This window comes from Cydia pomonella, chromosome 5 (assembly GCF_033807575.1).
Source record: "Cydia pomonella isolate Wapato2018A chromosome 5, ilCydPomo1, whole genome shotgun sequence".
Taxonomy (NCBI): Eukaryota; Metazoa; Arthropoda; class Insecta; order Lepidoptera; family Tortricidae; genus Cydia; species Cydia pomonella.
The window spans coordinates 12,879,430-12,893,412 of record NC_084707.1 but is presented as its reverse complement, the minus strand read 5'-3'; the positions used below and the strand labels follow the sequence as shown (position 1 = coordinate 12,893,412).

The 13,983-nt window shown below is 35.7% G+C and overlaps 1 protein-coding gene across 2 annotated transcripts in view; it reads right to left on the bottom strand.

The window, feature by feature from the left end:
- Positions 1-2,020: 2,020 nt before the first annotated feature.
- The window catches only part of LOC133517751 (homocysteine S-methyltransferase-like), a 76,764-nt gene continuing 64,801 nt past the window's right edge, over positions 2,021-13,983 (bottom strand). For both annotated transcript variants that reach the window (XM_061851146.1, XM_061851145.1), the window contains exons 6-7: positions 4,536-4,750; positions 2,021-3,071 (exon numbers count right to left, since the gene is read on the bottom strand). In XM_061851146.1, coding sequence (XP_061707130.1) covers positions 2,873-3,071; positions 4,536-4,750 — 414 coding nt within the window. In that variant the 3' untranslated portion in view covers positions 2,021-2,872. The remainder of the gene's footprint in view (positions 3,072-4,535; positions 4,751-13,983) is intronic.

Genomic DNA, 13,983 nt, shown 5'->3' with positions numbered 1-13,983 from the left:
ATGCACACTTTATTATTTCCTCTTTTCTTGCTTTGTTTGTCTGTACATGTTCGTACATGTTTTGTACGAACTATCTATCTATCTTTATGAGTTATCTTTATTACTTACATGAGTATCAGATATGTTGAAAGTTGCGCAAGCGAGGACTCCCAAATTAAATCGAGCGTAAATGATTTGAAAAAAAAAAACACGTTTCGCGGATTGCTTGTTTTAAGGCACGAGAGGTAATCAGCCTTTGCTGACAAGCAAAAAAATCAACTCGCTAATTCGAGAAGAAAATACCTGAATTGAAATACAAAATCTGACTTCAGATTGAGCGCGCTAAATCCGTTCTACTAGCTAACACGGATCAACAATTAAATTACTTAGGCTTCCTGCAAATAAAAAATTCTTTATAGCGCACTAATTATAAAGAGAATAAAGAAAACCTTTCTGATCTAGTGATATAATAGTACATAACGATACAAGTGCGAAAAATAGGAAATTCGAAACGAGTGGTGATAAATTAAAACACGACCGAAGGGAGTACACCATATGTACTGTAAAAATATTTACGTAGGTACATAGTGTACATAGGTAGTTATTACTTCATGTTTATTTTTACCACAAAACTAGTTTTTTTAAAAATACAGTTGCTCTAAAATTTGTTAGTACTTTACATTAAGGCTAGTGCATATACTTTTCAATTTCTTTATTTACATCATCCCTAATCCAATACGTCCGCTCTAAAGGGATCGGATGCCCTAAAACTCTTTATTATTGATTGCACCATTTTGTCGTTTATCACTTAGATAAACCAATTTTAGGATAAAAATATTTACAGGTAATTACATAATAGGTGCATTTTTGCTGTCCAATTTTTTGTTCACTACATTTGGATAACATTTTGTAGGTTTAGAGATTTGTCCCAATAAAAATGTACCTACTGATATGTCATTTTCAGCTGTTACAAAGATACCGTACGTTTTCGTACGTTATATATATAGGACGTGCGGTGGAATTGTGGTGTTATAATAGTACACTGCGTCTATCCACTTTATTTATAGAAATGTTAATTATATTTCACAGTCTACCTATATTTTAACCGACTTCAAGATTACAAAAGGACGAGGATTCAGTTGTATGTTTTCTATGTTTGTTACTTCATAACTCCGTCATTTCATTGCCGATTTTTATAATTATTTTGTATATACAGTACAAATTAGTTCCATTTTAATTATGGGTATGGGATGGGAGGAATAAGTAGATTGAATTTCGAAAAATTATTGTATCGTTTGCTTTTCGCGGCAGGAACCCCGTTTAACCCGTTTTGACAAAATAAAGTAAAAATTCAACAAGCTCATTCTTCACACTGAATACAGTTAAATAAATTTAGTTTACCGATGTAAAAAATATTTGTTTCATTAACATATATACTTACATTTACATGACATCCCCTAAATTTTAAAGGTTATGATTATTTTGATTATCAAATCTGCCATACATGAGTTACTCTCAAAGCTTAATTTCGCGACCCTCTGTATAAGTGCCGCAACCCCCCTGGAGGCCGCGATCTACACTTTGAAAACACTGGTTTAATTTAATTGGTTGAATAGGATTACCATTGTCACCTTGGTTGACGTAAACCGAAAACAGTAAAAAGTAAAATGCAGCGGAGGCTCATAAATTAAAATTAACTCGCCTGAAGGTTCGTTAAGATATCTCGGGGCTCCTACCAAATGACATCTTGTGGGCACTTGCATCAAAATGGACGTTGGCCTACCATGGAATTTAATATGCTACGGGCTACGACGTAGCGCTACGAACCACAGTACATATAACGGAGATAGGCTTTTTTTTATTTGACCTCAAAATCAAATCTCGGACAGAGTCGCAACGAGCATAATTATTATTACAACGTATATATCATTATTATATGTATCATGTTGTTCTCTGTACAAACATAGTTCAGCTCTTCTTCCCCCCCTGGTGCAACGCAAGGAATAACCGCCAAATGAAAGAGGAAAATAATACACACAAATTAGATTTTCGTATTTCTGAAAAATACGTTTATTTATATTGATATTGCATACATTGCTGCTCATTTCTGACTGAACATATATAATACCGTAGATTACTTTCATTCATGGAGTAACATTGATCATCGATTTAAAAACTATGTGGAATTTGTTAGTGAGCTTTCTTAATATACAGTGTGTATTTTTGATACGACAGCATAATCAAAGGTAAGTTAGTTTAGGCTGTAATGAACACACTTTTATAGGTTTTACAAAAAAATATACGGCTTTTATTTTTTCATATAAAATAATTCAGCAAGTAATGTATTACTACTTTGTTTTAACTCAAGACGTCGCATTTAATGACGCGACGTCACAAGTGACCATGATGTACGAAATACATTGGCGCTTGAAAAATGATCAAAAATTAAATGTGCTCTGGTAGTTAAGACTAGATTTTAAAAATCTTTTAGAATTGTTTTATAGCACTTAAATCTATGTCTAGTTAACGTTTGTGGTTAAGTATATCAAAAATACACACTGTATTTCCTTCACGGTTGCCAACTACATCAACAGATTTTTAAGGTCACCTTCGAGAATCGGAATTTTAAAGCTTCTAAATCGTTGATCAATTTTACTCCACGAATCAAAGTATCCCCGGCATTTATTCTACGGTATTTAAACGACGACGGTATTACAACAATGAACAGTATCGATCAAAATGTTTAAACTTCTTAACATTTACACACTTATAAAACTTACGGCCATTTAAATAGGCCAGAAAGCTAATTAGGTAACTCAAAGGCTCGGAACATTCATAAATTCGGTCATTTGTCTTGTTCGACTAGGGTCATAAAGGAGCGTAATGTCGGTATTTAGGAGACGTGTTTGCTGGCGGTCTCCGGGTGAAAGTTCTGGAACCGGTACCGCTCGCGCCACTTTCCGACCTGGTTGCGGATGCGGGTGACGTCGGCGGCGTACGTGCGGCAGCAGCCGCCGACGTACCGCACGCCGAGGTCCAGCCAGTCTTGGATGAACACTTCCACGGCTTCGCATTTGTCGCGGTCAATCCAGCTGCGGGCAAAAAGGGTTAACTAATTTACAAGTGATACCGCAGTTTAAGCCCTTTTGACAAGTAGGCATGCATTGACAGCTAGGTATCAATGTGTAAAGGGCAAGGATAGTGCGGGCTGTAATTATATCCAAATACCTATTTTTTATGAGTAGAAATAAAAAATTGTGTCATCAACTCGCTTTTAAATACCATTTTGTATTAAATACACAAACTTTTTAAATATTTAGTTCATTTTAATACTACAGTTTTGACAATGATTACTATTGGTAGGTACTTAGCAATTTGATTTTCGATATTAAATGTAGGTATAATGAATGAACTACGGAATGGGGTATCGAGACAAACCTTACAGGTTTAACGATACTTAGTAAATAAATAAAATAAAATAATGAATATCGGTCTCTTTGTGTGGTATTTCTATAGAAGGTGGCCCGTTCTCATTGTACGTGATGATTATTATGTTATTATTCTGGAACTACCAAAGCTGTTTCTTCATACCTATCTTATTTTGTTAACTTTGTTTATACCTACTTCTTTGTCAACAAGTCCCTCAGCTTTGCACCTCTGGGGTGCTTTAGGACAACAACAACAAACCTACTAATTAACCTCCGGGTATATGGGTTATTTATCTTTTTCTCTAGATATTGTGTACAATATTATCTAATATGCTTATTATAACTGTTTGTGTTCTAAATAAATAAACAAAAAATTATATCATTAGGATCAAACTAAAGATACTATATACCGCGCATAATATTATTAGTTTAACCGGCCATGAGCGTTAGGTTGTAAATCTGGAGAACCCTAAAAACTCACGTAGGCACCAACTTAACACGTAAGTGTTGAGCACTTGAATGGAATAGGTTCCCAGTCAGCTTGAGACGTGATCTATCTCTACTAAGACGTTCGCTCAGTTGATAAGTAGTACCTAGTTGCTTTTATAATGGATCTTTGTTTTAAAGCTAAAGTCTCTATTAAAAGTACCTATTTATATATATATAGATATTGCATCACATGAAATAGGGCATGACCCCCACAAGTATTCGTTTATTATTTCTCATACTGTATGCGACTATAGTTAGTTTAAGAGCTTAGGGTTTGGCGAAAGTTTTCTTAGATTTGGAGGATCCGAATACAGTCAGATATGGCTTGCAATTATGCGTGAAGCTATCCACAAAGCGAATGTAGGTATCTATAAAATAACCCTTATGTCTACATAGCTGACTACGGTATTCGTATAAAATAAGGTATGCTGCAGGCACGCTTGAAACATTGTGGTGGAAATGGAACAAAAAAACTTTTAGTAAAAACCAAAAAACTTAAGATAACGCTTATTACCGAAGATAAAGGTCAATGGAATCTTAACAATAGGTCCTATCCGTACACTTTGCTCGTATGAGTTCAAATAGCCGATGGCTGAGACCGAGAGTAATAGTTAGTTTTATCAAACTGCGAAATCTTACCCGATTTCTGGGTTGTATTTTTCGCCTGAATTGGGGTAAACGATAAGTGGAATTGGCGCATGTAGTCGGTCGTCGTTAAAGCCTTTCAGGAGATTTTTCACGTAGGACGGCGCGCAGCAGTTCACTCCCACGGCCACCAGCTGGTCAGGGTTTGTTTCCCAACACTTCTTTGCCACTTTTTGGAAACTTTCGCCGTGAGCTATGCTTTGGTTGTCCTGTAATTTAAAAAGAATATAGTAGGGGAGAGTGGGTCACATAGGATCACTTTTTTTGTAAGAGGTAATTGCGCCGTTCAACCTTCAAATTGTGTCGTTTTCATATCTAAGCCTAGAGTTTCAATCTAACTCTTAAACCTTATTAAGAAAAAAGCTGCTCAAATTTTAATAAAAGTGATGAATGATTACCCATGTGTAGGAAACAGTGGATCACCGTCCGATTAAACGAAACGATAAGAGCTGTGCATTGATTGAGCATTCATCCATTAAAATAGATTAAGTTTCATGATATAATATGTGCAATATATTGATCATAATTTTTCATAGTGTGCAATGTTTTTTTTTCTTATTTTTTGCATACTGGCTACAACTTGAAGAACAGGGATTTCGCTCTTTCCGTGGAGATTTATATTCTTCTAGTATCATGTTTTTTCCTGAAAGAAAAATTTTATTCTTCATGCCTGAGTTTTGTAAAAGTAGTTGTAAAAAAAAAACATTCATTTATGTATTTGATTGGTTTATGTTTAAAATAAGGTAATAAATCGCAAATTATTTTTCATACATTAAAATCATATTTACAATAATATAAGAATTAGTACTAGTAATATTAGTAAAGTTATTGCAAAAGATCCACTGTTACCATTGACCCATTCTCCCCTAAGTACTAAATTTATACCTAGTTCATGTAATTCATTGCACCATCTGGAAGAAAATTGTTTTGAAAGGTCTAATTAAGTATTTAAGATATCAATCTAAGGAGGAAACATAGGGATTGATGGTTAATAGCGTAGGTACTGCTAAAGGATGACTTATTTATTTAGGTATAATTTGGAATAAAATAATTCCAATTGTTTTGCAGAATTTCCAATTGTCTGCCGTTTTAATAGCTTGTCTTGAAATCTGTTACAAAACAACAACCGAAGCGAGCAAGATTTAAACTAGGCCAACGCTGCGATAGCGTTTCAAATAAAGCAGGTTGACAACTTTCTCGAGTCAAATGCCAAATATTGATGCAAAGTTGTGGCCGTACAAACTGGAAATGCTGATTTTTTTAACTCTTTTTTTTTGGCAAATTAAAAAAAATCATAACTAGCATTGCTTGCGCCTCATAGGGCATAAAATGTTCTTAGAAAAGATTTCAAAACCGGCCAAGAGCATGGCCATGCTCAGTGTAGGGTTCCTTAGTTACACATCCGTCACAGTAGTCTGCCTTGAACGAGGGCTATTAGCAACTTCCTTCTTCCTCGCGTTGTCCCGGCATATTGCCACGGCTCATCGGAGCCTGGGGTCCGCTTGACAACTAATCCCAAGATTTGGCGTAGGCACTAGTTTTTACGAAAGCGACTGCCATCTGACCTTCCAACCCAGAGGGTAAACTAGGCCTGGTTGGGATTAGTCCGGTTTCCTCACGATGTTTTCCTTCACCGAAAAGCGACTGGTAAATATAAAATGATATTTCGTACATAAGTTCCGAAAAACTCATTGGTACGAGCCGGGGTTTGAACCTGTGACCTCCGGATTGCAAGTCGCACACTCTTACCGCTAGGCCACCAGGCTATTAGCAACTATTAGTAAGCATCATGTACAGTCAGCAAAAGCTAACTATTATCAAGTGATATTAAATGAATTCATATTATAGGACATTTTACACAAATTGACTAAGCCCCACAGTAAGCTTAAGAAGCTTTGTGTTGTGGATACTCAGACAACGATATATGTAATACATTCATAATATATAAATACTTAAATACATAGAAAACACCAAAGAATCAGGAAAAAACATCCGTGCTCATCACACAAATAAATGCCGTTACCGGGATTTGAACACAGAACCGTCGGTTCATCTGGTTAAGTTTTCAGCCATGAGGCTTGTTAATTAACAGTTCGTTAAAATCGATATCTTTAGTAATTATGTAAGTATGGTTACAACCTGCTAACTAACGTTTATTATGTTAAAGTCTCTTCATAAGAACGTACTTTATCTCGCTATTATAACTTAAGCCATTTCAGTTTATCCTATAGTTAAACTAGGTTTATTTTGTGCTGTGGTTGCATACAGCTTTAGCTTTATTTTATTTGACATAATAACATTTGTTCCATGTCAAATGAAGCGTGCTTAACATCAAATTTAATTTGATGACATTAACAGCAATTTTTAAACGAAATACAAGAATAATAAATACAAGTGGTTTAAGAGATAAAATTCATCCGAATAAGAATTTATTTAAAAGGTAGGTACAATAAACCGAGGTTTAATTCGTGCCTTCCCAAAATAATCGTGAAAAGCTGCACTTAAAAATAATTTACAGTACATATGGGGCTACTTTATAGCACTAGTGCGAGAAGTAGCATATTACGTTACTGTGTCGAACATTTAAAGGGCCATATGTACTGTAAAACGTGGTACGATACATGTGCGAATAGGTAATTCGCAACTCGTGTCGATTTAAAACACTCCCTTCGGTCGTGTTTTAATTTATCGCCACTCGTTTCGAATTTCCTATTTTTCGCACTTGTATCGTAATGTACTATTGCCGAATGGTTGAAATGACAAACGGATAAATCGTGAACTGGATTTAACTGAAAGATAAATATACTAAAGCTTGATCAGTAAGAAAGCATGTACCTTAAAATGTGTCTAGATACTTTGTTACTAAATCTGCTCCATTATTCAGAATTTAAAATTAGTAGTATTGTTTATTTTACTGTAATTGAATTTGATTATTATTATTTATTATCTTAATTGTACTTAAATTGACATCGACCTAATTATATATTGTATTACCTTTTGACATGTAAAATTTGTAATTTTATCAATAAAGGAATATGAATATGAATATTGTGGTATTTTGATATAAAGGTATGCCGATTTAAAGTAGACCATCATTACTATCATGTTGTAACACTTAAGTGAGCTTGTGATGTGATATTTTTATAGTATTTTATGCAACAGTTGTATAAGAAGGGTCAAAAAAGGCGAGTGGCGTGAGTTACAATGTGAGCCGGAGCCGAAGGCGTAGGCGAACATTGTAAAGGAATACGCCACGAGCATTTTTTGACCTACTTATACAACTCTGCATACAATATTTTTCCTACGAGTCAACAAAAATAAATCTTAATTTAGGTAAACAAAGGAAAAGTATATAGCCAAGACGCGCGAGCATACCTTGTTACGAGCCCAGCCCGCCCCGGGCCGCGGCCGGCCGGTCGGCGACACCTCGTAACTCATGAGGACCTGGTACTTGCTACTTGCTAAATTAAATTTTTGGACAGTTTTTCTCAATTTTGGCCACCGTAGCCTACGGAGACTAACAAGTAACGCTAAGCGGTCTTCGTAGTCTATGGGTGTTGCTATATTACGGGTGTCACATGCGGGTTTCTGACTTATGAAGTAATTATTTTTACTATGCAACCAAATGAATATTTTGTAAGTTGGCAGCAATGCACTTAGTTTAAAACTGTATTCGTTTTGGTTTTGTTAGGTTGGTAGCCATTAATCGCAGTAACGTTATAGCGATTAAAAGCACAAGAACTTTTATGAGGAATAGACAATATAGACTTTTCTTGAAACCTTTTATGTATGTTCTTATATTCGTGTTAATGAATGCATAAATGACAGATAACAGTAGAGGAGTAGGAAAATAATAAAATAGTACATTACGATACAAGTGCGAAAAATAGGAAATTCGAAACGAGTGGCGATAAATTAAAACACGACCGAAGGGAGTGTTTTAAATCGACACGAGTTGCGAATTACCTATTCGCACATGTATCGTACAACGTTTTACAGTACATATGGCCCTTTAAATGTTCGACACAGTAACGTAATATGCTACTTCTCGCACTAGTGGCGTATTCCTTTACAATGTTCGCCTACGCCTTCGGCTCCGGCTCACATTGTAACTCACGCCACTCGCCTTTTTTGACCTACTTATACAACTCTGCATACAATATTTTTCCTACGAGTCAACAAAAATAAATCTTAATTTAGGTAAACAAAGGAAAAGTATATAGCCAAGACGCGCGAGCATACCTTGTTACGAGCCCAGCCCGCCCCGGGCCGCGGCCGGCCGGTCGGCGACACCTCGTAACTCATGAGGACCTGGTACTTGCTACTTGCTAAATTAAATTTTTGGACAGTATACTCACTATGATCACTTTTTTTGTAAGAGGTAATTGCGCCGTTCAACCTTCAAATTGTGTCGTTTTCATATCTAAGCCTAGAGTTTCAATCTAACTCTTAAACCTTATTAAGAAAAAAGCTGCTCAAATTTTAATAAAAGTGATGAATGATTACCCATGTGTAGGAAACAGTGGATCACCGTCCGATTAAACGAAACGATAAGAGCTGTGCATTGATTGAGCATTCATCCATTAAAATAGATTAAGTTTCATGATATAATATGTGCAATATATTGATCATAATTTTTCATAGTGTGCAATGTTTTTTTTTCTTATTTTTTGCATACTGGCTACAACTTGAAGAACAGGGATTTCGCTCTTTCCGTGGAGATTTATATTCTTCTAGTATCATGTTTTTTCCTGAAAGAAAAATTTTATTCTTCATGCCTGAGTTTTGTAAAAGTAGTTGTAAAAAAAAAACATTCATTTATGTATTTGATTGGTTTATGTTTAAAATAAGGTAATAAATCGCAAATTATTTTTCATACATTAAAATCATATTTACAATAATATAAGAATTAGTACTAGTAATATTAGTAAAGTTATTGCAAAAGATCCACTGTTACCATTGACCCATTCTCCCCTAAGTACTAAATTTATACCTAGTTCATGTAATTCATTGCACCATCTGGAAGAAAATTGTTTTGAAAGGTCTAATTAAGTATTTAAGATATCAATCTAAGGAGGAAACATAGGGATTGATGGTTAATAGCGTAGGTACTGCTAAAGGATGACTTATTTATTTAGGTATAATTTGGAATAAAATAATTCCAATTGTTTTGCAGAATTTCCAATTGTCTGCCGTTTTAATAGCTTGTCTTGAAATCTGTTACAAAACAACAACCGAAGCGAGCAAGATTTAAACTAGGCCAACGCTGCGATAGCGTTTCAAATAAAGCAGGTTGACAACTTTCTCGAGTCAAATGCCAAATATTGATGCAAAGTTGTGGCCGTACAAACTGGAAATGCTGATTTTTTTAACTCTTTTTTTTTGGCAAATTAAAAAAAATCATAACTAGCATTGCTTGCGCCTCATAGGGCATAAAATGTTCTTAGAAAAGATTTCAAAACCGGCCAAGAGCATGGCCATGCTCAGTGTAGGGTTCCTTAGTTACACATCCGTCACAGTAGTCTGCCTTGAACGAGGGCTATTAGCAACTTCCTTCTTCCTCGCGTTGTCCCGGCATATTGCCACGGCTCATCGGAGCCTGGGGTCCGCTTGACAACTAATCCCAAGATTTGGCGTAGGCACTAGTTTTTACGAAAGCGACTGCCATCTGACCTTCCAACCCAGAGGGTAAACTAGGCCTGGTTGGGATTAGTCCGGTTTCCTCACGATGTTTTCCTTCACCGAAAAGCGACTGGTAAATATAAAATGATATTTCGTACATAAGTTCCGAAAAACTCATTGGTACGAGCCGGGGTTTGAACCTGTGACCTCCGGATTGCAAGTCGCACACTCTTACCGCTAGGCCACCAGGCTATTAGCAACTATTAGTAAGCATCATGTACAGTCAGCAAAAGCTAACTATTATCAAGTGATATTAAATGAATTCATATTATAGGACATTTTACACAAATTGACTAAGCCCCACAGTAAGCTTAAGAAGCTTTGTGTTGTGGATACTCAGACAACGATATATGTAATACATTCATAATATATAAATACTTAAATACATAGAAAACACCAAAGAATCAGGAAAAAACATCCGTGCTCATCACACAAATAAATGCCGTTACCGGGATTTGAACACAGAACCGTCGGTTCATCTGGTTAAGTTTTCAGCCATGAGGCTTGTTAATTAACAGTTCGTTAAAATCGATATCTTTAGTAATTATGTAAGTATGGTTACAACCTGCTAACTAACGTTTATTATGTTAAAGTCTCTTCATAAGAACGTACTTTATCTCGCTATTATAACTTAAGCCATTTCAGTTTATCCTATAGTTAAACTAGGTTTATTTTGTGCTGTGGTTGCATACAGCTTTAGCTTTATTTTATTTGACATAATAACATTTGTTCCATGTCAAATGAAGCGTGCTTAACATCAAATTTAATTTGATGACATTAACAGCAATTTTTAAACGAAATACAAGAATAATAAATACAAGTGGTTTAAGAGATAAAATTCATCCGAATAAGAATTTATTTAAAAGGTAGGTACAATAAACCGAGGTTTAATTCGTGCCTTCCCAAAATAATCGTGAAAAGCTGCACTTAAAAATAATTTACAGTACATATGGGGCTACTTTATAGCACTAGTGCGAGAAGTAGCATATTACGTTACTGTGTCGAACATTTAAAGGGCCATATGTACTGTAAAACGTGGTACGATACATGTGCGAATAGGTAATTCGCAACTCGTGTCGATTTAAAACACTCCCTTCGGTCGTGTTTTAATTTATCGCCACTCGTTTCGAATTTCCTATTTTTCGCACTTGTATCGTAATGTACTATTGCCGAATGGTTGAAATGACAAACGGATAAATCGTGAACTGGATTTAACTGAAAGATAAATATACTAAAGCTTGATCAGTAAGAAAGCATGTACCTTAAAATGTGTCTAGATACTTTGTTACTAAATCTGCTCCATTATTCAGAATTTAAAATTAGTAGTATTGTTTATTTTACTGTAATTGAATTTGATTATTATTATTTATTATCTTAATTGTACTTAAATTGACATCGACCTAATTATATATTGTATTACCTTTTGACATGTAAAATTTGTAATTTTATCAATAAAGGAATATGAATATGAATATTGTGGTATTTTGATATAAAGGTATGCCGATTTAAAGTAGACCATCATTACTATCATGTTGTAACACTTAAGTGAGCTTGTGATGTGATATTTTTATAGTATTTTATGCAACAGTTGTATAAGAAGGGTCAAAAAAGGCGAGTGGCGTGAGTTACAATGTGAGCCGGAGCCGAAGGCGTAGGCGAACATTGTAAAGGAATACGCCACGAGCATTTTTTGACCTACTTATACAACTCTGCATACAATATTTTTCCTACGAGTCAACAAAAATAAATCTTAATTTAGGTAAACAAAGGAAAAGTATATAGCCAAGACGCGCGAGCATACCTTGTTACGAGCCCAGCCCGCCCCGGGCCGCGGCCGGCCGGTCGGCGACACCTCGTAACTCATGAGGACCTGGTACTTGCTACTTGCTAAATTAAATTTTTGGACAGTTTTTCTCAATTTTGGCCACCGTAGCCTACGGAGACTAACAAGTAACGCTAAGCGGTCTTCGTAGTCTATGGGTGTTGCTATATTACGGGTGTCACATGCGTGTTTCTGACTTATGAAGTAATTATTTTTACTATGCAACCAAATGAATATTTTGTAAGTTGGCAGCAATGCACTTAGTTTAAAACTGTATTCGTTTTGGTTTTGTTAGGTTGGTAGCCATTAATCGCAGTAACGTTATAGCGATTAAAAGCACAAGAACTTTTATGAGGAATAGACAATATAGACTTTTCTTGAAACCTTTTATGTATGTTCTTATATTCGTGTTAATGAATGCATAAATGACAGATAACAGTAGAGGAGTAGGAAAATAATAAAATAGTACATTACGATACAAGTGCGAAAAATAGGAAATTCGAAACGAGTGGCGATAAATTAAAACACGACCGAAGGGAGTGTTTTAAATCGACACGAGTTGCGAATTACCTATTCGCACATGTATCGTACAACGTTTTACAGTACATATGGCCCTTTAAATGTTCGACACAGTAACGTAATATGCTACTTCTCGCACTAGTGGCGTATTCCTTTACAATGTTCGCCTACGCCTTCGGCTCCGGCTCACATTGTAACTCACGCCACTCGCCTTTTTTGACCTACTTATACAACTCTGCATACAATATTTTTCCTACGAGTCAACAAAAATAAATCTTAATTTAGGTAAACAAAGGAAAAGTATATAGCCAAGACGCGCGAGCATACCTTGTTACGAGCCCAGCCCGCCCCGGGCCGCGGCCGGCCGGTCGGCGACACCTCGTAACTCATGAGGACCTGGTACTTGCTACTTGCTAAATTAAATTTTTGGACAGTTTTTCTCAATTTTGGCCACCATAGCCTACGGAGACTAACAAGTAACGCTAAGCGGTCTTCGTAGTCTATGGGTGTTGCTATATTACGGGTGTCACATGCGTGTTTCTGACTTATGAAGTAATTATTTTTACTATGCAACCAAATGAATATTTTGTAAGTTGGCAGCAATGCACTTAGTTTAAAACTGTATTCGTTTTGGTTTTGTTAGGTTGGTAGCCATTAATCGCAGTAACGTTATAGCGATTAAAAGCACAAGAGCTTTTATGAGGAATAGACAATATAGACTTTTCTTGAAACCTTTTATGTATGTTCTTATATTCGTGTTAATGAATGCATAAATGACAGATAACAGTAGAGGAGTAGGAAAATAATAAAATAGTACATTACGATACAAGTGCGAAAAATAGGAAATTCGAAACGAGTGGCGATAAATTAAAACACGACCGAAGGGAGTGTTTTAAATCGACACGAGTTGCGAATTACCTATTCGCACATGTATCGTACAACGTTTTACAGTACATATGGCCCTTTAAATGTTCGACACAGTAACGTAATATGCTACTTCTCGCACTAGTGCTATAAAGTAGCCCCATATGTACTGTAAAAAAAATTTTAAGCACAATTACCTATTCGGGAGCATAGTTTAGGATTTTATCTACAATACAGACAAGGCAAACAAAACAATATATGTCTAAGGAACTGATTATAAAAAAAAAACACAATATCACTAACTACATAGTTATCCAACTTTAATGGTGTGTTGTAGCTAGTGCACTTAAATTCACCTGTACCTACCTTCGTCCGTTAACTACCGCCCTCTACAAAATTACGTCTATCTATTTATCTAACCCCCTTATTCATAAACGTGTACTAAAGTTACGATGCCGCTAATAATCATTTGTCCCTTTCCGACGTACGACAAACGATTATTAGCCCGTTACGACAAACGATTATTAGCGGCATCGTAACTTTAGTACACGTTTA